The 26,153-nt window shown below is 38.4% G+C and overlaps 1 protein-coding gene across 2 annotated transcripts in view; it reads right to left on the reverse strand.

The window, feature by feature from the left end:
- Positions 1-15,269: 15,269 nt before the first annotated feature.
- lin7a (lin-7 homolog A (C. elegans)) overlaps positions 15,270-26,153 on the reverse strand; it is a 42,222-nt gene continuing 31,338 nt past the window's right edge. Inside the window, exons 4-6 of one of the 2 annotated variants that reach the window (XM_034163680.1) lie at positions 21,726-21,935; positions 21,237-21,448; positions 15,270-15,417 (exon numbers count right to left, since the gene is read on the reverse strand). In XM_034163680.1, coding sequence (XP_034019571.1) covers positions 15,393-15,417; positions 21,237-21,448; positions 21,726-21,935 — 447 coding nt within the window. In that variant the 3' untranslated portion in view covers positions 15,270-15,392. Of the gene's footprint in view, positions 15,418-21,232; positions 21,449-21,725; positions 21,936-26,153 lie in introns of both variants that reach the window. The other variant, XM_034163681.1, reaches the window with a different exon arrangement.

The raw sequence follows: 26,153 nt of genomic DNA on the forward strand, positions 1-26,153 counted from the left end.
TTTCTTTAGGATTAAGAAGAATAAAATTAAAACTGTAAGTAGTGAGGATGAAAAAAGTTGACACTATCAGCATTAAGAACAAATATTAAAATATCAAAGATGCAACATTTATTGTCACTTTTGGGTCAGTTTCTTTTTAAAGCAGATGCCGATCACAGTGTTATTTCCTGTTATTGATACCATATTTTACTGACTAGTCATAATTTTGTAAGTTTTAAATGTGACTTGTACAAAATGCATGAACTGAAAATCAGTTACCTACAAAATTCCCTGAATTTGTATAATAATGTGTTTTTAAAAATAAAAAAAAAATTGCATGGGTTTGCAGAAATCATCCTGCCATATGCAGCTCCACAAGGGTGGCCTGGGTGGCCAATGCCACCTGTGCAATTTGATTGGGCACCACAAATTTTCTGGCAAATCGCTGGGTTTTAGTTTAATAAGGACCAGGTGCTTTAAGGTTTTTTTTTAATTATTATTATTGTTTTTTGCAGCAACTAGGGGGCACTGTGGTGCAGCGTCACCTTCAAATTAGTAAAAAAAAGGATTCAGAAAACACTAAATTCTTCCCTCACATTTCCTGGTATCTCCAGTCATAAAAATTATGAGTTTAACTGCAGCTTTGAAAATCGAAGGTTGATGAATAATTAATGTAAAAAATAATAATCAAACTGCCCCCTGAGTTAGTTTTTTTTTTGGGGGGGGGATTTTCATTGCAGCCACATTTTGTAGATGGTTCCGAGATAAAGCTGCTGATTCCTGCTCAGGAAATTCATCTTTACTGCAAAGAACTAAAATCGTTTGTTTGCTGATGATGGCGTGGTGAGTACACAAAAACAAATTCCATGAAAAGTTCTAAGTGCGTTGTGCAGATCTGAAACGGCAGAGATGGAAAGTTCACCTTTTAAGGTCACTGTGAAGATTCCTACAGCTGATTTTGGCCCCAGCATGCGTTTTTGTGTTGTTGCATTGTGTGAATTTATCATGCAGTAGATGGTTTGATCGGCGGTGCTTTTAGGGGATAACTTTCAGGACAATGAACTCTGTTTTGCACGTGTGTTTATTATTTTTGTGCCACAATATGTTTATTTTGGAGGAGATGGACAATGGGGATGATGAAACGTGGTTCGGGACACCCTGCTGGCGATACGTGGGTATAGTACACAGTGTCATGCGTCATGATATCTGTGATAATTAATCAATTTAAGATATGTTAAGCCATAATGTTATGAATAATTAGGGGCGTTGCCGCTTTGAGTGACAGGTAGGTAGTGTGTGCTGAGCCCTGCTAGCAGAGACCACTAACAGTGGCTGTTAGCTGTTGTGGACTGACAGTGTTTGTCCTTTCTGATGATTTATTACCAATCTCTGAGATTATAGCGCTTGCTGTGCAGTTAATTGTGCTAATGCACCGTCTAAGAAGTCTGCGCTCCAGTATTTCTGTCAAGTGAAATTTTCCTGTTGTTTAATTTGCTAGCAGGTATAGCTAGCACTAGTGTTACACTACAATTATTGATGCAATAAGCTGGTTAAACCACCTCCTAGTCCACAAAAATATGTATTAATAAAATAGCTGAACCAAGGTTAACCTGTTAGCTTTAGCTTGTTCTGTAACTCCGAGATGGAGGCGTGTCTGGGTTTCATTCTTCCCTCCCAGGTCACACGTGTTCTTACCCACATTCCACGTCTGGTAGGTGGAGTTGGGCACCGCCAAGATGGTGTAATCCAGGCATTAAAACCGCTCTTCAAAAAAAAAAAAAAGAAAACCTTTGTGACATCATAGGAGGTTTGTCTATTCTATATATAGTCTATGTTTTGACATCTTTTTTTCACCATGGGGGGGTAGACCCCCCAAGTCCCCCCTATAATTCCACCATGTGCGTAAAATTCTGGTGCCGCCCCTGTGTATCCATCAGACAGATCAGTCTCGTCTCCTTAATCCCACTAACGAGGTGTGGAGCTCACATTTAGAAACTAATTGATGTCAGATGACACCATTAATCATTTGACTCTGCTGTAATTACTCATGGCGCCTCCTGCGTATGTGAAGTGCACATTGCAGGTGTTAAATAGATCTGTACTTCTGCATCACAGCAACAAATTAAAGAAAAAATAAAAGGAGATGGATGTTATAGATTCTCATCATTCTGAGTTAAACGGAATACTTTGGGTTTTTTTTTCCTACCAAATGTGTTACCGTGAATTTTCCCGTCTGCGTTAGAATTGGGAACGAATGGCCCCTAATTGTACTTATTGTGACTGAGGGTGAGACCGTTTTATATGTGTGTCCACTTAAGTTATTCTGAGCCCATACAGCAAAAATTTTGATAAGTGGGTGAGTGAGTTAGTCTGTCCCAGTCAACTTTATGTAAGCACTAACTTGCAAACAATAAAGGATATCATTTTGTAACTCACCAAATTAAAAGAGCAGGTAAAGACAGTGAACTGATCAGACTATTGTCAACTTTGATGCAGCAAGACATTTGAAAAAGTAATTTTGTTTTATCCGTGTAACATCTCATAGGCATGTCTGCCACCTGCTGGATACAGTGGCCATTTTCACATGAGAGACAAGCTAGCAACCACAGGGAGAAATGTGATGTCCGTTATGTGGCTAAATATGGGATGAAATATACAACAGAAAAAAAAAAATTCAGTGGAGATGTGTTTTGGAAGAGTCAATGCAATGGTGTGGATCCTGCCTTTAATCATTAATCCTGATTCACTTGACCCTAATCCAACCATTGATTGTTGTTCTTTGATTGTGCTCCTGCTCACAACAATCATGAATGCAGGATGAAAGGATGCTGGATCAGAGATCTTTTGACAGATCCTGCTAAGAAACAATCAAACTGAAAGACAAAAGGGAAAGAAAAAACCTTCATCAAAGAGGTTATGTTTTCAGCAAACTGGATCAAAGTAGGTCAGTTAGGATCAAAGCTTAGGATCAAAGATCAGGACCAAGGCTTAGCAATCGTAATTTCAGTGATATGGATTACAAGTATGTGATCAGGATTATAGACCAGAATCAAAGATGTGTGATTAGGATCAAAGAACATGATCAGAATCAAGTGATGAAGATCAAATGCGTGTGATCAAGATCACATACCAGAATCAAAGTTCAGGATTAAAGATCAGGATCAAGGATGAAGCATTCAGGATCTAAATCAAGTGATAAGGATAAAAGGTATGTGATCAGGATGACAGATTAAAATTAAGGATCAAAGATAAATGATCAGGATCAAACATCAAGATCAAGCAATCAGGATCTAAGTGCAGTGACAAGAATCAAAAGTATGTGATCAGAATTGCAGACCTGGATCAAAGTTCAGGATCAAACATAAATGGTTACGATCAAGGATCAAGCAGTCTAATTCCAGTGACAAGGATCAAAGGTATGTGATTAGATCAATGTTAAGTATCAAAGATGAGTGATCAGGATGAACGATTAAGCAAGGTCATGGAATGTTCCATCTTTCATTTCATGAAATATTCTTACCTTTGCACTCATAAACCTTTATTATTTGTATAGTGTTTAAGTGTTGCGGGCGGCCGTGGGTGACCATTTGTCACCTGTGCTACTGTCACGTCTGAATAACCGCTTCTTGTTCCTGCAGAGGATTTAAAGTACAGAACATGGTGTTAAACATGCGCTCGGTGCAGCGGCAGCACGTTTTCTGCTCCTTCCGCTGTCATTGTTTGACTTTACTCCCTGTTACATGAGTCGCCTTCAACAGCTGCGTTTTATACCATTAAAAAATTCAATAATCACATCCTTCACAATTAATGGATACTTTTTTCAATTAAACTACTCTGTCAGTAAAAATATGTATTATATTTTCTGGAGTATAGATCACACCTGTTTACAAAATGCCTCTTGAAGAGGAAAATCCTATTAAAAATTCACATCAGGGTATATTTCCTGTATTATCAGCTCTTTAATTGTGCATTGGTGTAGTTTTCTTTTTGTCATTTTTTTCCCTTTTATTATTAGAGTTTAGTTTATTTCAAAAAGAATAAACTTAAAAAGTTGTTTCAATTTGTTTGACCTTAAGTTAGTAAGTTGGATCAACTGTAACTTACAAACATAAGTTCAAACAACTTAATTAATTTAGATGTTACCAATTGAATCAATTCAGTTAAGTTTTGTTCAACTATTCACATTTTTCCATGTTGATTCCAGGGAATTCCTCTATAAAAACAAATTCTAAACATCAGTATTAATAATGAATGTGCGATTTATCAGTATGTAAGTTACACCAAAGTATAAGTTGCACCTCTTTTCCTGTATTATCAGCTCTTGAATTTTGGATTTTGTGCATTGGTGTAGTTTTCTTTTTGTCATTTTTTCTTTTATTATTAGAGTTTAGTTTGTTTAGTTCATTCCCTGAAAAAAGAATCAACTTAAAAAGTTGTTTCAATTGGTAACACATGAATGAATTAAGTTGTTTGAATTTAAGTTAGTAAGTTGCATTAACTGTAACTTGCAAAAAGTATGTAAGTTACACTGGAGTATAAGTTGCACCCTTTTCCCTGTATTATCAACTCTTTAATTTGGGATTTTTGTGCACTGGTATTGTTTTATTTTCATTGTCATTTATTGTTTTATTACAAGACTTTATTTTGTTTAGTACATTGATTCCTGGGAATTCCTTTATAAAAAGTCATAATTATCAGTATTAATTAACAAATGTGTGATTTTATTTATTTATTTATTTTGGTGTATAAGTCACACCGCCATATAAGTCACAGGACATCCCAAACTAGTAAACAAACAATCAGCAAATTGTGATTCTATTGTGCAAATTGAAAATACATTAAAATCCTTTTTGCAAGTGCTTCAGTACTGTTTTCAAAAGCTACATACAACAATTTCTTAATTTTCTACAAGGATCTTATTCACAGCTGTGTGAAGCACGTGACAAGTGACAATTTCCCTTGACAAGCAAGTTGTGCTTGTCAAGGGAAATTTGAACTTTCCGTGTCCTAAAACTCAAGAATTCTAAAAATCTCAAAATCTACATTTTTATACATTAATACTGGGAAGTCAAAGCTCTGTGTGCCAACAAAAATTATGCATTTCTGACATTTATGCCTTTTCCCCCCCTGCATCTTGAGTTTCAAGTAGGAAATGTACCAGATACCCCGAAGTGTTCACATCATCCACTAGATGGTGACAAAAGCTGCTCAAATGTGTGGCAAGGTGTCGACTGTTTGAATTTTGGTGAAAATAAGACAGGCTAACAGCCAAAAATCATCTTACAGATGTGTATCTGCCCTTATGGGAAATTTACCTGTTGTAGGGGACAGTTTTAACACACCTTTTTGTTTGTTTTGCTTTGTGTTCTGAGAGTGTGCATCTCGTGTGTAGTTACAAAATATCCACATCTGCAGTGATGCGAACTTAGAAAGTGACACATTTCATAAATGCAAAATGTACATTTTTATAATAATATTGATAATAAGAATATTTAATAATAATATTACAGATTTTTCCACCATATTTTATTTGTATATTCAACATCACTGGCTGCGTTTTGTTGCTGTTTTGGACTCCTCAGCTGCTGTTATGCAGGATCAACAAATTCAACATTATCTGATAAAATCAGTGTATAAGAAAAACGTTTCTGCACATGTTGACTGTACACAAGCACATAGATTTATTTATACAAATATATTATGTATAACAATTGCATATCAACAGTTTGGAGTCTTGTTGTCTTTACGGTAATTACAGGACCATCAGTTTCAAAAATGCAAGTCAATTAAGAAAGAGTTAAAGTTACAAAAAGGGATCTGTCACACAGGTGGACTGATGTCGGGGGTGAAAGACGGACCCAAAATTTCCGAGCCTGAGCGCAAAAATGCCAACGCGTCTCAGCTCGTTAGAAAGAAGACTTTGCACACAAGGTCAAAATAATGCTTTAAAAATCAAAACCCTCCGTTTGTCAAATAATCAGCAGCAATAACGAGTAAAGACGTGAAATACAAATCTTTAAATTTAGGAATGTTTTTTGTTGGCTTTTCTTTTTTAAATGAAGAGAACAAAGCAAAGATCATCACATACAAAATAAATCAAACAATAAATAAATAAATAACAGACGCAGATGAACAGATGGGCAATTTGTGGGATGTGCCGCGCCACAAAATGCTTCAAACATGAAAAAAATAAAAATAATAACAATAGAATGAACAAAAGAGGAAAGAGTCAGGTAGTTTTTCAAAAGATTTGTTTCCACGTCGATAGGAAAGAAGACAAAACATTCAAGAGAGTCACGTCTCCGCTCACAATGATTGTCAAAAAGATAAACAACACGTCCACATTTATCGACAGAGTTCAGCTTTTATATAATGAATATGCCGTAAATAATAATCTGCAGGTCAAAATGTACATCGTCTCGAACAGGAACAATAAAACTCTGTTAATCTTTCACAAACTATAAAATCTGAAAAATAAAAATAAATCTACCATCATTTGAATTTATTCCCACTGTTTAAATGGAATCTGGCAACATTCTATTTGTCTGTCAGGAAGAATTAAAGTTTATTTCAGCTTGGGGTTTTAATAGCTTTGGTGATCATTCCGATCAGTTCTGATAACATTTTATTGATTACTGACAGAACCACTTCCAAACAATAAAAGCAAAGAAAGTGTCTTTGAATTAATTTTTTACTGGTGTTCCAAACCAAAAATATGCACAATTGTAGGAACGCTGGCGTGTATATATATATATATATATATATATATATATATATATATATATATATATATATATATATATATATATATATATATCCATTTTCTTCCGCTTTTCCGGAGTCGGGTCGCGGGGGCAGCAGCTCAAGCAAAGCCGCCCAGACCTCCCGATCCACAAACACCTCCCCCAGCTCCTCCGGGGGAACCCCAAGGCATTCCCAAGCCAGCCGAGAGATCAATCAATCAATCAATCAACTTTTTTTTTATATAGCGCCAAATCACAACAAACAGTTGCCCCAAGGTGCTTTATATTGTAAGGCAAGGCCATACAATAATTATGAAAAACCCCAACGGTCAAAACGACCCCCTGTGAGCAAGCACTTGGCTACAGTGGGAAGGAAAAACTCCCTTTTAACAGGAAGAAACCTCCAGCAGAACCAGGCTCAGGGAGGGGCAGTCTTCTGCTGAGACTGGTTGGGGCTGAGGGAAAGAACCAGGAAAAAGACATGCTGTGGAGGGGAGCAGAGATCGATCACTAATGATTAAATGCGGAGTGATGCATACAGAGCAAAAAGAGAAAGAAACAGTGCATCATGGGAACCCCCCCACAGTCTACGTCTAAAGCAGCATAACCAAGGGATAGTCCAGGGTCACCTGATCCAGCCCTAACTATAAGCCTTAGCGAAAAGGAAAGTTTTAAGCCTAATCTTAAAAGTAGAGAGGGTGTCTGTCTCCCTAATCTGAATTGGGAGCTGGTTCCACAGGAGAGGACCCTGAAAGCTGAAGGCTCTGCCTCCCATTCTACTCTTACAAACCCTAGGAACTACAAGTAAGCCTGCAGTCTGAGAGCGAAGCGCTCTAATGGGGTAATATGGTACTACGAGGTCCCTAAGATAAGATGGGACCTGATTATTCAAAACCTTATAAGTAAGAAGAAGAATTTTAAATTCTATTCTAGAATTAACAGGAAGCCAATGAAGAGAGGCCAACACGGGTGAGATATGCTCTCTCCTGCTAGTCCCCGTCAGTACTCTAGCTGCAGCATTTTGAATTAACTGAAGGCTTTTTAGGGAACTTTTAGGACAACCTGATAATAATGAATTACAATAGTCCAGCCTAGAGGAAATAAATGCATGAATTAGTTTTTCAGCATCACTCTGAGACAAGACCTTTCTGATTTTAGAGATATTGCGTAAATGCAAAAAGGCAGTACTACATATTTGTTTAATATGCGCTTTGAATGACATATCCTGATCAAAAATGACTCCAAGATTTCTCACAGTATTACTAGAGGTCAGGGAAATGCCATCCAGAGTAAAGATCTGGTTAGAGACCATGCTTCTAAGATTTGTGGGGCCAAGTACAATAACTTCAGTTTTATCTGAGTTTAAAAGCAGGAAATAGAGGTCATCCATGTCTTTATGTCTGTAAGACAATCCTGCAGTTTAGCTAATTGGTGTGTGTCCTCTGGTTTCATGGATAGATAAAGCTGGGTATCATCTGCGTAACAATGAAAATTTAAGCAATACCGTCTAATAATACTGCCTAAGGGAAGCATGTATAAAGTGAATAAAATTGGTCCTAGCACAGAACCTTGTGGAACTCCATAATTAACTTTAGTCTGTGAAGAAGATTCCCCATTTACATGAACAAACTGTAATCTATTAGACAAATATGATTCAAACCACCGCAGCGCAGTGCCCTTAATACCTATGACATGCTCTAATCTCTGTAATAAAATTTTATGGTCAACAGTATCAAAAGCAGCACTGAGGTCCAACAGAACAAGCACAGAGATAAGTCCACTGTCCGAAGCCATAAGAAGATCATTTGTAACCTTCACTAATGCTGTTTCTGTACTATGATGAATTCTAAAACCTGACTGATCCTCTTCAAATAGACCATTCCTCTGCAGGTGATCAGTTAGCTGTTTTACAACTACCCTCTCAAGAATCTTTGAGAGAAAAGGAAGGTTGGAGATTGGCCTATAATTAGCTAAGATAGCTGGGTCAAGTGATGGCTTTTTAAGTAATGGTTTAATTACTGCCATCTTAAAAGCCTGTGGTACATAGCCAACTAACAAAGATAAGTTGATCATATTTAAGATTGAAGCATTAAATAATGGTAGGACTTCCTTGAGCAGCCTGGCAGGAATGGGGTCTAATAAACATGTTGATGGTTTGGATGAAGTAACTAATGAAAATAACTCAGACAGAACAATCGGAGAGAAAGAGTCTAACCAAATACCGGCATCACTGAAAGCAGCCAAAGATAACGATACATCTTTGGGATGATTATGAGTAATTTTTTCTCTAATAGTCAAAATTTTGTTAGCAAAGAAAGTCATGAAGTCATTACTAGTTAAAGTTAATGGAATACTCAGCTCAATAGAGCTCTGACTCTTTGTCAGCCTGGCTACAGTGCTGAAAAGAAACCTGGGGTTGTTCTTATTTTCTTCAATTAGTGATGAGTAGAAAGATGTCCTAGCTTTACGGAGGGCTTTTTTATAAAGCAACAAACTCTTTTTCCAGGCTAAGTGAAGATCTTCTAAATTAGTGAGACGCCATTTCCTCTCCAACTTACGGGTTATCTGCTTTAAGCTACGAGTTTGTGAGTTATACCACGGAGTCAGACACTTCTGATTTAAAGCTCTCTTTTTCAGAGGAGCTACAGCATCCAAAGTTGTCTTCAATGAGGATGTAAAACTATTGACGAGATACTCTAACTCCCTTACAGAGTTTAGGTAGCTACTCTGCTCTGTGTTGGTATATGGCATTAGAGAACATAAAGAAGGAATCATATCCTTAAACCTAGTTACAGCGCTTTCTGAAAGACTTCTAGTGTAATGAAACTTATTCCCCACTGCAGGGTAGTCCATCAGGGTAAATGTAAATGTTATTAAAAAATGATCAGACAGAAGGGAGTTTTCAGGGAATACTGTTAAGTCTTCTATTTCCATACCATAAGTCAAAACAAGATCTAAGATATGATTAAAGTGGTGGGTGGACTCATTTACTTTTTGAGCAAAGCCAATAGAGTCTAATAATAGATTAAATGCAGTGTTGAGGCTGTCATTCTCAGCATCTGTGTGGATGTTAAAATCGCCCACTATAATTATCTTATCTGAGCTAAGCACTAAGTCAGACAGAAGGTCTGAAAATTCACAGAGAAACTCACAGTAACGACCAGGTGGACGATAGATAATAACAAATAAAACTGGTTTTTGGGACTTCCAATTTGGATGGAAAAGACTAAGAGACAAGCTTTCAAATGAATTAAAGCTCTGTCTAGGTTTTTGATTAATTAATAAGCTGGAATGGAAGATTGCTGCTAATCCTCCGCCCCGGCCCGTGCTACGAGCATTCTGACAGTTAGTGTGACTCGGGGGTGTTGACTCATTTAAACTAACATATTCATCCTGCTGTAACCAGGTTTCTGTTAGGCAGAATAAATCAATATGTTGATCAATTATTATATCATTTACCAACAGGGACTTAGAAGAGAGAGACCTAATGTTTAATAGACCACATTTAACTGTTTTAGTCTGTGGTGCAGTTGAAGGTGCTATATTATTTTTTCTTTTTGAATTTTTTTGCTTAAATAGATTTTTGCTGGTTATTGGTGGTCTGGGAGCAGGCACCGTCTCTACGGGGATGGGGTAATGAGGGGATGGCAGGGGGAGAGAAGCTGCAGAGAGGTGTATAAGACCACAGCTCTGCCTCCTGGTCCCAACGCTAGACAGTCACAGTTTACAGGATCCAAGAAAATTGGCCAGATTTCTAGAAATGAGAGCTGCTCCATCTAAAGTGGGATGGATGCCGTCTCTCCTAACAAGACCAGGTTTTCCCCAGAAGCTTTGCCAATTATCTATGAAGCCCACCTCATTTTTTGGACACCACTCAGACAGCCAGCAATTCAAGGAGAACATGCGGCTAAACATGTCACTCCCGGTCCGATTGGGGAGGGGCCCAGAGAAAACTACAGAGTCCGACATTGTTTTTGCAAAGTTACACACCGATTCAATGTTAATTTTAGTGACTTCCGATTGGCGTAACCGGGTGTCATTACTGCCGACATGAATTACAATCTTACCAAATTTACGCTTAGCCTTAGCCAGCAATTTCAAATTTTCACCTGAGAGATGTAGTCCCCCCAACATGTCCTGGGTCTTCCCCGGGGCCTCCTCCCAATGGGACGTGCCCAGAACACCTCTCCAGCGAGGCGTCCAGGGGGCATCCGGAAAAGATGCCCGAGCCACCTCAACTGACTCCTTTCGACATGGAGGAGCAGCGGCTCGACTCCGAGTTCCTCCCGAGTGACCGAGCTCCTCACCCTATCTCTAAGGGAGCGCCCAGCCACCCTGCGGAGGAAACTCATCTCGGCCGCTTGTACTCGTGATCTCGTTGTTTCAGTCATGAGCCAAATCTCATGACCATAGGTGACGATCGGAACGTAGATCGATCGGTAAATTGAGAGCTTTGCCCCCCTACTCAGCTCTCTCTTCACCACGACGGTCCGATACAGCGACTGCATCACTGCATATGCTGCACCGATCTGTCTATCGATCTCACGCTCCATCCATTCCTCACTCGTGAACAAGATACACGCACACACACACACACACACACATACAGAAATGATTTGAGATACAGTAGTGTTCAGAATAATAGTAGTGCTATGTGACTAAAAAGATTAATCCAGGATTTGAGTATATTTCTTATTGTTACATGGGAAACAAGGTACCAGTAGATTCAGTAGATTCTCACAAATCCAACAAGACCAAGTATTCATGATATGCACACTCTTAAGGCTATGAAATTGGGGTATTAGTAAAAAAAAGTAGAAAAGGGGGTGTTCACAATAATAGTAGCATCTGCTATTGACGCTATAAACTCAAAACTATTATGTTCAAACTGCTTTTTTAGCAATCCTGTGAATCACTAAACTAGTATTTAGTTGTATAACCAGTTTTTCATGATTTCGTCACATCTGCGAGGCATTAATTTTATTGGTTTGGAACCAAGATTTTGCTCGTTTACTAGTGTGCTTGGGGTCATTGTCTTGTTGAAACACCCATTTCAAGGGCATGTCCTCTTCAGCATAAGGCAACATGACCTCTTCAAGTATTTTGACATATCCAAACTGATCCATGATACCTGGTATGCGATATATAGGCCCAACACCATAGTAGGAGAAACATGCCCATATCATGATGCTTGCACCACCATGCTTCACTGTCTTCACTGTGAACTGTGGCTTGAATTCAGAGTTTGGGGGTCATCTCACAAACTGTCTGCAGCCCTTGGACCCAAAAAGAACAGTTTTACTCTCATAAGTCCACAAAATATTCCTCCATTTCTCTTTAGGCCAGTTGATGTGTTCTTTGGCAAATTGTAACCTCTTCTGCACATGTCTTTTATTTAACAGAGGGACTTTGCGGGGGATTCTTGCAAATAAATTAGCTTCACACAGGCGTCTTCTAACTGTCACAGCACTTACAGGTAACTCCAGACTGTCTTTGATCATCCTGGAGCTGATCAATGGGTGAGACTTTGCCATTCTGGTTATTCTTCTATCCATTTTAATGGTTGTTTTCCATTTTCTTCCACACGTCTGTTTTTTTGTCCATTTTAAAGCATTGGAGATCATTGTAGATGAACAGCCTATCATTTTTTGCACCTGCATATAAGTTTTCCCCTCTCCAATGAACTTTTTAATCAAACTACGCTGTTCTTCTGAACAATGTCTTGAACGTCCCATTTTCCTCAGGCTTTCAAAGAGAAAAGCATGTTCAACAGGTGCTGGCTTCATCCTTAAATAGGGGACACCTGATTCACACCTGTTTGTTCCACAAAACTGACAAACTCACTGACTGAATGCCACACTACTATTATTGTGAAGACCCCCTTTTCTACTTTTTTTTTTTTTACTAATAGCCCAATTTCATAGCCTTAAGAGTGTGCATATCATGAATGCTTGGTCTTGTTGGATTTGTGAGAATCTACTGAATGTACTGGTACCTTGTTTCCCATGTAACAATAAGAAATATACTCAAATCCTGGATTAATCTTTTTAGTCACGTAGCACTACTATGATTCTGAACACTACTGTACATGTTAGAATTGACTTAAAGCTCTTAAATAGCATAACTCATTTCTGAATCTGAGACTATATTTCTTTTAGTGTTCCAGTTATAATACTAGTCTTCTACTGAATTACTTTAAAAATAATACTACAAAACCATGGAATACACAGGTCCGAAATAGCCAAGCACCAGATCAACTCTGCACATTAATCTGGATTTTACTTCAGAATAACTTTTTTGTTGTTGTTGTTTGTAATTGTTATAATTACTAATGATAATTTGTATGTTATTGTTATATACTGCACATCATTCTTAGAATTGCTTTCAACTTTTTGCCACTTGTAAAGCACATTGGGCTATGAAAATTGCAAGCTGTTATTATTATTATTATTATTATTATAACACAAATGCTGCATTTAAAAAAATATACATTTTTATATTGTTTAAAGCTATGACAGATGTGCTCTCCAAATGTGTATTATTATTATTATTTTACTTTCATCTTATACTTAAAACAGCATTAATACCATATTTTAAAAATTACACTTTTAAAATAATTGAAAGCTACACTTTAGTGAAAATACTTATTGTCACACTTTGATTTTCTTTCCATATTTGAAATGTTCTGCTGTTTATTTATAATATGTTAACAAATTCCATCAGATTTATATTGTTATTTTGTAATGAAAAATTGGTAATAATAATAATAATAATTATTATTATTATTATTATTTAGTGTTCAGTAAGAATTAATTATAGTATTTGATGATTATATTATGAAGCAATTACAATTAGAATATTTTCAGTAAAACACATACAGAATTGTGTGTGTGTTATAGAAATTTTTAGATATTTCCCAGATCAATGTGTGAGTAAAATGTTATCACTAATAGGAATGACAGCCGAAACCCCCAAAAATACATTTTTCCTTGAATATTCATGAGGACTTAGTTGGACATTAAAAAATCTCTTGGTAACGTATATTATCTGGAATAGAGCTCTGTAGTTGGGACGAGCATTCAATCTGCTAACAATCGTAATTATTGCACATTAAGTGTACTCAATCTCTTTAAATGGCACTGAACAGATCTGGACTCAGCAGTTGCCACACTGGAAAAAGAGAATGTTTGAGCCAACTTAAAAAAGTGTTACAATTTGTAAAGACCTCAATGAATTAAGTTGTTTGAACTTAAGTTTGAAAGTTAAATCAACTCTAACTTTCAAACTTCAGTTTAAACAACTTAATTCATTCAGGTTTTTAAAAATTGTAACACTTTTTTAAATTTAAGTTCAAACATTCTCTTTTTTCAGTGCAAACACAGTGCACACACCCCGTTTACATTTCATGGTGTTTACGTGCAGTAATCCTGTAAAGTCGGGGAGTGTAAGGAACAAACTCCTGCTGGGTCAAATGTAATGTAGACTTTGCACAGCGAGAAACTTGTGCTTCCCATCACAGTTCCAAATGGCAACATCATATCGTTCACCAAATACTGAAATTCAACAAAATACAAACATATAGCATTCTAATCAGATATTTCTTGGTGACACAGTGACCCTAATTTGAATTGTAGGCTCCACTTAGCAATGGAAGCTAGCAAGAAAAAAATGCTTTGTACAATATGGCATTTTTAATATACAAATTTTATATAAAAATGTATGTAATCGTGTATGGATGTTAGTGTTTATGGATGACAGGGTTGGAAAATGTTGTAAATCAACATGAAGTATGTGCTATACTTAGCAACACCGTAGTTTATGTTTAATATTAACATCAAACTTAAAGTGTTAGTTGTTTGATATGATACAGGTTTGTATTAAAATATTTAAGGGTTTCCACTATGCCTTACAATCCCCTCCCATGCTGTTACAGCTAACCCCTGTGTGTGATAAACCAAACCACGCATTGATGGCCAAATGGCACGCAAATGGCAAATGTTAGAAAATGTGGTTCAAGTGCACATAGTAGCAAATATCTGTATGTCGGTTGTCATTTTTAGTCAACTCAAAAATGTTACGTTGCTCCCCTCTCTCCCCTATTTATGTATGTATCCCCTTAGAAATTGAGTATGAAATGTAAAAACTGAAGAAACTGTGTTATTGCTAAACCTACGAGATACAAAATATTTTCTTGCTACAATATAGAAGGTAGAAAAGAGTTCACGTTTATCCAAACCAGAACGAGGTTGAGGCAAAAAAAGGAAAACAAAAAAGTTCATTCATACTGGGACACGAGCACCAGTTTCAGATCCAACAGAAACACCACTGTACAAATGGGGGTTAAAAAGGCAACCAAAAAAAAAAAAAAAGACAAAACAACAAAAACACAACATGAGGACTTTCATAAAATCACAACATTGACATCTGAGGAGAAGAACTTATAAAAGGGAATACAAAGCTGAAACTCCCGCCTATGTGGGTTCAAAGCACCAGTTTGTTTTTTTTGTGGGGGTTTTTTTTGTGTGTTTTTTTTTTTGTGTGTGTGTGTTTTTGCTCAGCAGTCGGTGCGCTGCAGAGGACGGCGTCCTTGATGCAGCGTCCTGCACGACAGAGTACTTTGGGATCCTCAACACAAACAGATGGTCTTTGAGTTGCAGCGTTCACTCTTCTTCACTTCTTCTTCTTTTGGAAGAACCTGCAGGTGATTAAAGAAAAAAAAAAGCCAAGCTGAGAGCAATGCCTCAGGGAACACAACAGCGCCCCCTAGATTTGTAGCACCCAAGCTAAGAACAGTAGGGTTTGGGGCTACTGTTTTGTACTTAAACAATTATGAAATCGTGTCTCTTGAATTCTTTATTTGTGGACGTTTGGAATCTCAGGACAACTAACTACGTTCTGCCGACAACACCGTGTGCAGGAAGATGCTGAAGGGCTTTTTATGCTTCTACTACTCTGTAACTTGATGGCAAAGTAATTGCTTGGATGCTGTCGTGAACTTTTCAAAGTTCTCTGTTGGGGTTAACGCGCTGGTGGGTGTCATAATGCAATGCACCGCCAGGACAGTAGGGGGTGCAATGTTTTTTTTCGAAGACTGGCCTACTATCCCACGAGGTCTGTGGTCGTGAAAGTTGTTTGTTGGTTGTAAAATCGGAAAAGCGACATTCTGGACATGACGTAGCTAACAGACCACAGCTCGTGTGGCGTCCATCGGAAATTTTTGGGAGGTGCATGTTGGGAGGGGTCGGAGAGGGTTCACAATGATGTAGAGACCCCTGTTTGGCTACAGAGTAGCATAAATTGGTCTTAAAGGCTGTAATAGATAGGTCGGGCAAATTTCACATCCCCTTGTTTCGGAAAGAATTCCCTAGAATATAACAATTCATTGACCTTTGAACCCAATGACTTTGATTGACTGACCTTACTAGGGCAATTCTGGTATCTGTCTGTATATATCTGCCAAGATTGGTCAAAGTGGAGATGAAAAAACAAACATATTCCTTGACCATGATTCCAATGACATTGGACTTTCCCTAACTTACCCTTTATGGGCACCTCCAGGGTCGACACTCGTACCAAGTTTGGTAGAAATCAGCCAAAGGACCTGGAAGGAGTAAGCTGACAGACAGACAGGCAAGACAGACCAAACCTTAACCCCACTGATCGACCTTTGGCAAATTTGACCTTGCCCTGTCCAATTGTAGAACCCATCTATGGTGCAAATCAAAATGTTATATATATATTTTTTAATTTCTTTCATTTGTGTAGCGCCAAATCACAACAAAGTTGCCTCAAGGTGCTTCACACAAGCAAGGTCCAACCTTACCAACCCCTAGAGCAAGCACACAGGTGACAGTGGTAAGGAAAAACTCCCTCCGATGATTTGAGGAAAAAACCTCAAGCAGACCAGACTCAAAGGGGTGACCCCCTGCTTGGGCTATGATACAGACACACTTGACAAAAGGAATATACGGGAAATGTTCGTCTTTGGCCCCAATTATCTTGACCCCCAACGGCAAACTGGACCTCTTTTGGGCAGTTCTGGAAACCATTTACATGTGTGTGCCGAGTGAAGTCGGAGTGAAAAGTCAAACTTTTTACCTTTCACCCAAAACGAACCCTTGGAGTGCCACCCTGGGGTCAACCTGCATGCACAGTTTGGTAGAAATCAAACCAAAAGATATGAGAGGAGCTGAAATAAACAAACAAATGTTGCTCAAACTATACTATGGTTTTGGATGCAAGATTCTTTTCCAGTGATAAATGGGGACATTTTTGATCTTTTGGCCAGTAAATGCGTCAAAACCTTTGTCCGCTGAGGGTGTGAATTCTCCAGCTTCTTCAAAACTGCAATATAATTTCCCCTATAATGTTGCATCTTTTAAAACCTCACATTTCCTAATCTTCAGTGCAACTGTTGCTCGTATGAGGGTGATTCTTTAACTATGGGCACTACTGGCCTTGTAAATGTAATTTCCACCACACCACTGCCTTACAATATAAAGCGCCTTGGGGCAACTGTTTGTTGTGATTTGGTGCTATATACATGTGCTCTGATGTCACTGTTTATCTCCATAGAAACTACCCAAACAATCTTTCATACAAACTGTTTAAAGGGACATTACAGTGTTGTGGTGGAAATTACGGCAATAGTGTGGGACAACTACATTTTGTTTAAAAAAATCACAACAGTTGTATGACATTGAATACCCCAATTATGTTTTGATTATTTTACTGATATTTTATTCAGAGATATTTTAAAACATTAGAAAAAACGTTTCTTTACCATTCATTTTTATCATTGAAGATCAAAAGTCTGGGTGTGGGACAAGCACAAAACGGCAATATTCGCATATAATGATGCTGAAAAAAGGTGAAAAAGTCATCATAGACTACTAGAACAAATTTCTTAACACACTTTCATTGTAAAGATAACTATAAAAGTGTGAAATGTTCCCTTTTTTCTGTTTTTCATACAATATGATCAAAGGACATAATAAGTGCCCGTAGTCTAAGAATCACCCATGAATTACAGTAAAAATATCGCTGCCTCGGGCTCGCCCCATTTGACTCTCAGTCAAGACGGGCATCAGTCAAACTAATGGCTTGTCTACTATGTGTACAGCAGCCTCTTGGCCGTGAAAGCAAACCTCTGTGGTCAGCATACCAGCGCCGATAAAACATGATCTCTGCAAACCTCCATCTGCAGCTCGGCCACAAAATGCTGTTCCAAGCCCCTGAATACCTTCCCAAGCTGTGCTCGACCAACTGTAACACCACACATGCCCTAGAGGGACTTGGCTTCAAATAAGCAACGCCACTGGGATGTTGGTCCTCGGTACATTGGGGAAACACCTAAATACACTCAACAAAAATATAAACGCAACACTTTTGGTTTTGCTCCCATTTTGTATGAGATGAACTCAAAGATCTAAAACTTTTTCCACATACACAATATCACCATTTCCCTCAAATATTGTTCACAAACCAGTCTAAATCTGTGATAGTGAGCACTTCTCCTTTGCTGAGATAATCCATCCCACCTCACAGGTGTGCCATATCAAGATGCTGATTAGACACCATGATTAGTGCACAGGTGTGCCTTAGACTGCCCACAATAAAAGGCCACTCTGAAAGGTGCAGTTTTGTTTTATTGGGGGGGGGGGGGGGGGGGGGGGATACCAGTCAGTATCCGGTGTGACCACCATTTGCCTCATGCAGTGCAACACATCTCCTTTGCATAGAGTTGATCAGGTTGTCAATTGTGGCCTGTGGAATGTTGGTCCACTCCTCTTCAATGGCTGTGCGAAGTTGCGACGACGAACTGGAGTCAGGTCGAGACCCCGATGAGGACGCCGAGCATGCAAATGAGCTTCCCTGAGACGGTTTCTGACAGTTTGTGCAGAAATTCTTTGGTTATGCAAACCGGTTGTTTCAGCAGCTGTCTGAGTGACTGGTCTCAGACGATCTTGGAGGTGAACATGCTGGATGTGGAGGTCCTGGGCTGGTGTGGTTACATGTGGTCTTCGGTTGTGCTCACTATCACAGATTTAGACTGGTTTGTGAACAATATTTGAGGGAAATGGTGATATTGTGTATGTGGAAAAAGTTTTAGATCTTTGAGTTCATCTCATACAAAATGGGAGCAAAACCAAAAGTGTTGCGTTTATATTTTTGTTGAGCATAATTCAAAGGTCTGGGTTGAAATACCCGTTAATGTCAAAGAATTTGGTTTCAGGGTCTGATTAGTCTTTAAACCTGATGTGTCGCCAGATGTTGCCTTCACTTTGCAGTGCAGAGCCTCCTGCGCGAGTTCTAAAACGGAGGTCTGCAGAACTCCCAGTCATAGCTAACAGCATTGCACCAACTTAACAGTGAACCTGCTGCAGGTATAATCCATTTAGCCAGAACCGGTAATGTTTGCATGCACAACGGCACATGCTCTGTTTGCAAAATATACCGCTACGGTTCTAAGGCCAATGCCTTAGCCATTGGCGAAAATAACATATTGTTATTCTCTCTTGAAACTAATTGTTCTAAACTTGGAGGTCAGAGCCCACTGAGAGATTGTACAGTAGAACAACTTACTGTCATTGTTGATGAGGAGGATGAAACGGTTAAATAGATCGACAACATAACCCTGTCCAGGATATTCTCGCCCCCTACTGGTCGAGGCCTATACAGATCAAATCTAGTTTACCATCTTTATTTATTTATTTATTTATTTATTTATTGCAGTGGCAACAGTTTCTTCTTGGCCGACTTAAAATAATTTGGTACGTTAGTACTGAGGGTTGTAATATAATGTGAACCTAGCCGTTAACGGGTGCTTTTTTTTAATGCCATCTCATTAGGGTAGCCGCTGGCTGACAAAGTAGGAATGTTAATCCAGATAAACAACAGATTTAAAACAACTTGAACAAATGCTTCACCGATTTCTCCCCATGAAACCAGAAATATTTCAAATTTTAGCATGTTTCACCTGTGGAATTTTTATTGAACACTAATGTTACTCTTATGATTTTTGTTTCATACTTTTGGCCCTACTGTCCATTAAAGGCCCTACACACCCATGATACGCTCTTCTTAAAAATGTTTTAATTTTTTTTTTTTTTTTTGCTTTGATTAGACCTCTTCTCAGGACTGTAATATTTGCATTTTGGATATGAACTTTCTTACCAAATTTAACCAAATCTAATTCAATATGATATGAATATTTGTCAGAATTTCCCTTTGGGACAATGAACATAATTTGTTCACACAGTTTTAAGGAAGTTAAGACAAAAACAGACAAAAGATAATGCTGACTGTGCTGTTTTCTGTATATTCTCCAAAATGTGTTATATTTTTACAATATAATGACAAATGTTTGTAATTCTATTACAGATAATGATAAGATATCTTACTATTACTGAATTTTGAGGCAGTGGAAGTCAATAATATACAAAATGGTGATGCCCTTAAACTAGCTAGCTAGTTAGCTGTGTCGCACAATACACTTTTTAAGCATTGTGCTCTACCCAAGTAGAAAATATAGTAAAACAGATTGATATAGTCTGTGGTCAGTTGTAAGACAAGACGAGACCATCCAAACATCTTTTCACAGAGTTGTTTATTATCTGGGTTCTGTTGCTTGTTAGCTAGCTAGCTAGCATGGTGGCTAAAACTGCTGTGGATGCTAGCTTGAGGAGTTAGCTTGTAAATTATTGCAGCTGTTTGGAGCAAACCATGTATTCTAGTCAGCGTATGCGTCAACCTCTTGTTTTTTAGTTTAAGAATAAAACATGATGGAAATACATGATATTTTCCCACTTTTTCTTTAAAAAAAATCAAACAAAATGGGACATTTTTAAAAAATGAGAACAGTGTTTTATGTGATCATTTCATTTTTTAAAAATATTTCCATCATTTGTTAGCCTTGTCACAAAGCAGAACGATGCTATTGTAATGTTCATGTTTGTCAGTTTGTCTGTGCGCGGGGATATCTCCAAAACACAAAGAGCAATTTGAGTCAAAGTTGGTTGATAAACTCGACGGACTGTCCTCTCACAACACCGCTTATGTCAAGGTCATAGGTCTGAGATCAAGGTCAAATCAGAGGTCATCATCTAAAATACTTTAACGGCTATATCTTAGGAACTACAAGAGATATTTAAACGTGGTTTTCTGCGTAGATGTCTGTTGTCCTTGAGCTAATACGTAAATGTATCCACCTGATGACGTCAAGGGAAGTCGAAGAATGAGTTGGTGGCGGTGAGGCACTACATCAGCTGTAGACCTTGTTTACATGAATGAAATTGAAGCATAGCCTGATTTATTCCTCTAATAACAATTAGCCTTTAATTTGTGCCACTGTATATTTATGTACATTGCTTAGTCTGTTCTGCTGGATTGCACAGATAAAATGTGCAATAACGCTGAGTTTGGCGATGTGGCAACCCTGAGCAGAGGTCTAATCTTCTCTAATAAATAACGCGGGTGTGCAGGGCCTTTAAAGCAATGAAGCGCCTCACCTACGACATGTGGTTCTGCTGGGACGACAGGTTCTGCTGTTGTTGCTGCTGCATGAGGAGCTGTTGCTGCTGGCGCCGCCGGGCCATACGAAGCTTCTCGAAGCGGGCCTCCATCTCCTCCAGCACTTTGGGGGTATAGCGAACCACCAGCTTCACACTGTCCTTGGCTGCCTTCAGAAGCTCCACCGCTTTCTCGTGGTGTTCGCCCTCCACGCTCTGCAGGTTTTCGTGACAAAGCAATTTTAATATCCGGCTAAAAATAGCAGGGCAATAAGATGCTTTGATGAATTTTTAAGTGGAAAGTGGAAATGAGCAAGCTTAGAGTCGGGATTATTCCAAGTCTCACTCGTAGGTGTAGAAAAATTTTCGATCCTTATTTCGAGAGATGTTCAGCATTTGTGGTGTGTAGACTTGAATAATAAGGGCCTCGGTGCACCTGGCTTTGCATTCCACATGCTGTTCACGTCCTAATTATACCAAATGTCAGACCTACCATGCCGTTGACAGACAGGAGCTGGTCGCCTCGCTTCAGGCCACCGTGCCTCTCAGCCACGCCCCCAGGGATAATCCGAGAGATGTAGATCGGTGAGTTCTGCTCCTTGCCGCCCATCACATTAAAGCCCAGCCCTTCGTCTGTTTTGGGGAGTTCCACCACCCGCGGGTGGGAGTGACCCTCGCTGGCTGCAAAGGCAGCAACTGTGGCCTGAAGGAAACAAAGCGCAATCACCGCTGTTAAATAATTACAAGGAAAAAAGTGCATGAAGAATGAAAATATAGGGATAGTATTCGTGAGGCCACGCCCACATGTACACTGAAAAAAGAACCAACTTAAAAAGTTGTTTCAATTGGTAACACCTGACTGAATTAAGTTGTTTGAACTTAAGTTAGTAAGTTAGATCAACTCTGACTTACAAACGTAAGTTCAAACAACTTAATTCATTTAGATGTTATCAATTTAAACAATTTATTTAAGTTGGTTCAACTATTTTCATTTTCTTCAGTGTAGCTCTCTTGAAAGTGCATTTAACTCATAGGTAGAGATGCTGATGGACACTTTCTGTGTCAGACAAAATAACAACCTCCACCGCTCCAACCTCCATTGTTACATAATCGTAATTCTTCTGTGTTTTTCTTCTTGGCTATCCTTCAAAATCCAGATTGATTGTCTCCATTGTCAGCAGCTGTGTTGGTGTTTCGGATATGGCTGCTGAGTCCAATTTTGGCTGCTCATATCTTACTGCTGTGACAGCAGCTCAGTCCATCAGGGAGAAGAGATTTGGATCGGTGGGTGTCAAGGCCAAAAATCCATATCGCAGTATATATCAAACATTTGACAGTGTGCTGGTACAAAAACAAAAAAAAAAAACCTCCCAAACATTCAAAGTGAGTGTTCTTCAGGTTTTTGCTACACTGATAAAGAATTGTTGGGCCAACTTAAAAAAGTGCTTCAATTGATAACACTGAAATGAATTAGGTTGATTCAAATTAACAACTTGTTAACTTAATTTGGTTCAACCTACACTCTAAGAAATAAAATGTAGAATATAATTGATAAAGATAAGGTAACTTTTTCCACATAACTTTGTCAGTTAAGTGCAAAACAATATTGGGATTTAAGTAACAATTTTTCATTTGATTTAATTAATTTCAACTACAATATTGTTTTGTACTTACTTGACAAAGTTATGTGGAAAAAAATACCTTAACTTTATCAATTAAATTCAACACTTTATGTCTAAGACTGTATGTTTCATTTCTTAGAGTGTAATTCACCTGAGTGTTACTAACGCAAGCAATTTGTTTAGTTGTTAAAAAGAGAAAACCTAAAGAAGTCGCTTCATTTGGTAACACTGAAATGACTTGTTTGTCTAAATTAAGTTAACAAGTTGGTTTAAATTTAAGTTAATTTGAAGCAACTCAATTCATTTGAGCATTAATAGTTGAAGCACTTTTAAAAAATTGGTTCAAAAATTAGTACTGAAAAGGTGTAGGCACACACACACACACACACACACACACAGATTGCTTCAATTGATCATACTCAAATTAATTAAGTTTGTCTAAAATAAGTTGAATTTGACATAAGGAAAAAGAATTGTTGGACCAACTTTAAGAAGCACATAAATTAGTAACCTTCAAATGAATTAGTTCCGAAACAACTTAACAAGTCATATTTATGCCAACTTTTAATTGTTACCAGTTGCTGGACCAACTTTAAAAGTGTTTCAGTTGTAAAAAATTATGCTGATCCAAATTAACTTAACAAGTAATATTTATGCCAACTTTTCAAGCTTCATTTCGGGGAAACCTAATTTAATTGATTGTTACCAATTGAAGCAGTCTCTTTTGGTTTTCTCTTTTCTTCAGTGTACTATACTTATTTTCACCACTGTGGGGCAGTGCCACATGTAAAAAGAAAAGAAAATAAAGAAGATGTTTTGGTTTAACGTTAAAAAGTTAGTATTCAACCTGCCTTAAAAAATTTAAGCCACCTGAACTTGAAAAGATAAATTGAGGCAACTTTTGAAATTATTCAACTATTACGACACAAGATCATGTCTTTTCATGTCATAGTCATGAATGGTTGATCTATGGATATATTGTATGACTCCTATATAAAATTGTAACAAGTGTTTGAGCACAATTCCGCTGTGATGTTGAAGTTGAAACGGGAACGTCTGCTGCTCCTTCACATCACAGCGAGCGCAGCCATAACAAAGCGGTGGGATTTAGTCGGAGCTGGGGATTTAGACTGCACACAAGAAGTTCTCTGGCCTTCTAAGTACAAGGATTAACACATCCACGTTCACACCGAGAGGAGCACCCTGACAACTTTCACCCTTTGTCTCTACCGGCTGGCTGGCTGGCAGCTTTCTTTGAAGTGCAACCTCCTTGTACGCTTATAACAAAGCAGCCATGAGCGTGTTCGCCGAGCCTGGGAAAGCTGACCGCAGATGAACTGAGTAAAGAACACCTCGCGCCCCCTGAGCCACAGGTGCGTCGTGATCAACTCGGCCTCATTTAGACACGGGGTAGATCGGGGGAAGAAGGGAGTGAGTTCCTGTCGAAAGCTTTTGTAGACGTACATCCAGACCCCCCGGCAGCTCCTACGTTTGGCACGTTGAGGTCTTTGATGCCTCCTCTTGGTCGTCTCGCCGCGCCTGTTCCCTCTTCCACATTCGAAATGTTCACCCCATTTGTTTGTGCTCAAACTGCTTCATCCTGCCTATTGTATTCTTCCAACCTTTCCTCTGTCCTTCTCTTTGCCTCCCCCCCCTCCATGTCCCACTGTGGAGCTCTTCAGCATTCACGCCGTCGCCTCCCGGGCCTCACAGCGCATCGACCTTCACAACTTTATCTGGCTCTCCGAGAGCGAAAAAAAAAACAATCTGGCAGATGGCCGCCTCCTCTCAGACACCCAGACGTTTTAAAGATGAGCAGAGAGGAGAAGTCTGGAATAAAAACACTCAACGACCAACATATCTGACGTCAGTTTATTATTTAGATTCTGCTGTTTGTCAGGAGTACACGCGCGGCTACCTGGATAGTTGCCGCCTCCATTAAGAGCAGGAATAAGAGCCTCGGGCCACAAATTATAAGCTAAATTGATTTAATTAATGAAGCGATCACAACTGAGTTGTTGGGGTGAAACACAAATCTTAAGTGTCTGGAGATTGGCCGTCTCGCTAACTAAAGTACACGAGAGATACGAGAAGAGACGACTCCTTGAGCATTTCACGTATTTCGTCATTATTGCTGGCGCACTCTCTAGGCTTCTTTCAGGACCATTAAGAGGCATCTCTCTTGTTTTCGAACCACTCCGTCTGCAGTGGTGTTGAAATGTTGTTTGATGGTGGTGATGATGATTGTGCCCAATTGGCGCAGTGGTTTGGTTTCACCTCCATTAGCTCTTTGTTTTGTTGCCAGGTGGAGATTGATGTGCATTGTAGTTTTCATTGTATATTATACCTTTTAACCGCAGATGCCACAAAGTGGCTTTGCCGCTCAAAAATTGGAAGAGTAGACGAGAGCTCAAACTGCTGCCAAGGCACAACAATCCTCCATTTTTGCATTGTCATAACCATTGATTAAAATTTTGCAGTAATTACTATATTTTCCAGAGTATAAGTTTATATTCAAATTCAAATTTCAAATTCAAATTTATTAATTTATATAGCGCCAATTCACGATAAAATCGTCTCAAGGCGCTTCACACAAAAAACAATTAAAAAATTTAAAACACAATAAAAAAAAGACCATAAAAGAAAGACAACCATAAAAGAATAAAAAATAAAAACACTTCATAATACTAATGATAAAACAGAGAAAACAAATGAGTCTTTAAACATGACTTAAAAGTCTCCACAGTATCCGACTGCCGAATGTGTGTGTGTGTGTGTGTGTGTATATATATATATATATATATATATATATATATATATATATATATATATATATATATAAAATAAAAAGTCATGTTTATTGATGATGATGATGATGATGATAATAATAAGTATGTATGTAGGGCTTTCCCACTAATCCAAGCACTAAACAAATTAAACTCTAATAATAAAAGAAATATGTCAATAAAAAGTACACTACAACAATGTACAAAAATCTCAAAGAGCACATTTACTAAAAAAAAAAGTTAGCAATTATCATGACCACATATGCTAATGCCAGCTACAGTTGAGGCTACCACAACCCAGCGCCAGTTGTTAGCTATTGTTAGCCATTACCTAATCACAAATGACGCTAACAATAGCTGATGTTAACTGATAGGTATTGTTAGCTGTTAGCTAATTACGGTTATTGCTAGCGTGATGGAGGCAGGCTGGAGTGCACGCTAGCAACAGACGCTAGGGCCCATGGGATTTAGCCTTGCGGTTAGAGTTCCAGCCTCCCGTCTGACAGATTGTGA

Source organism: Thalassophryne amazonica, chromosome 22 (genome assembly GCF_902500255.1).
Source record: "Thalassophryne amazonica chromosome 22, fThaAma1.1, whole genome shotgun sequence".
NCBI lineage: Eukaryota > Metazoa > Chordata > Actinopteri > Batrachoidiformes > Batrachoididae > Thalassophryne > Thalassophryne amazonica.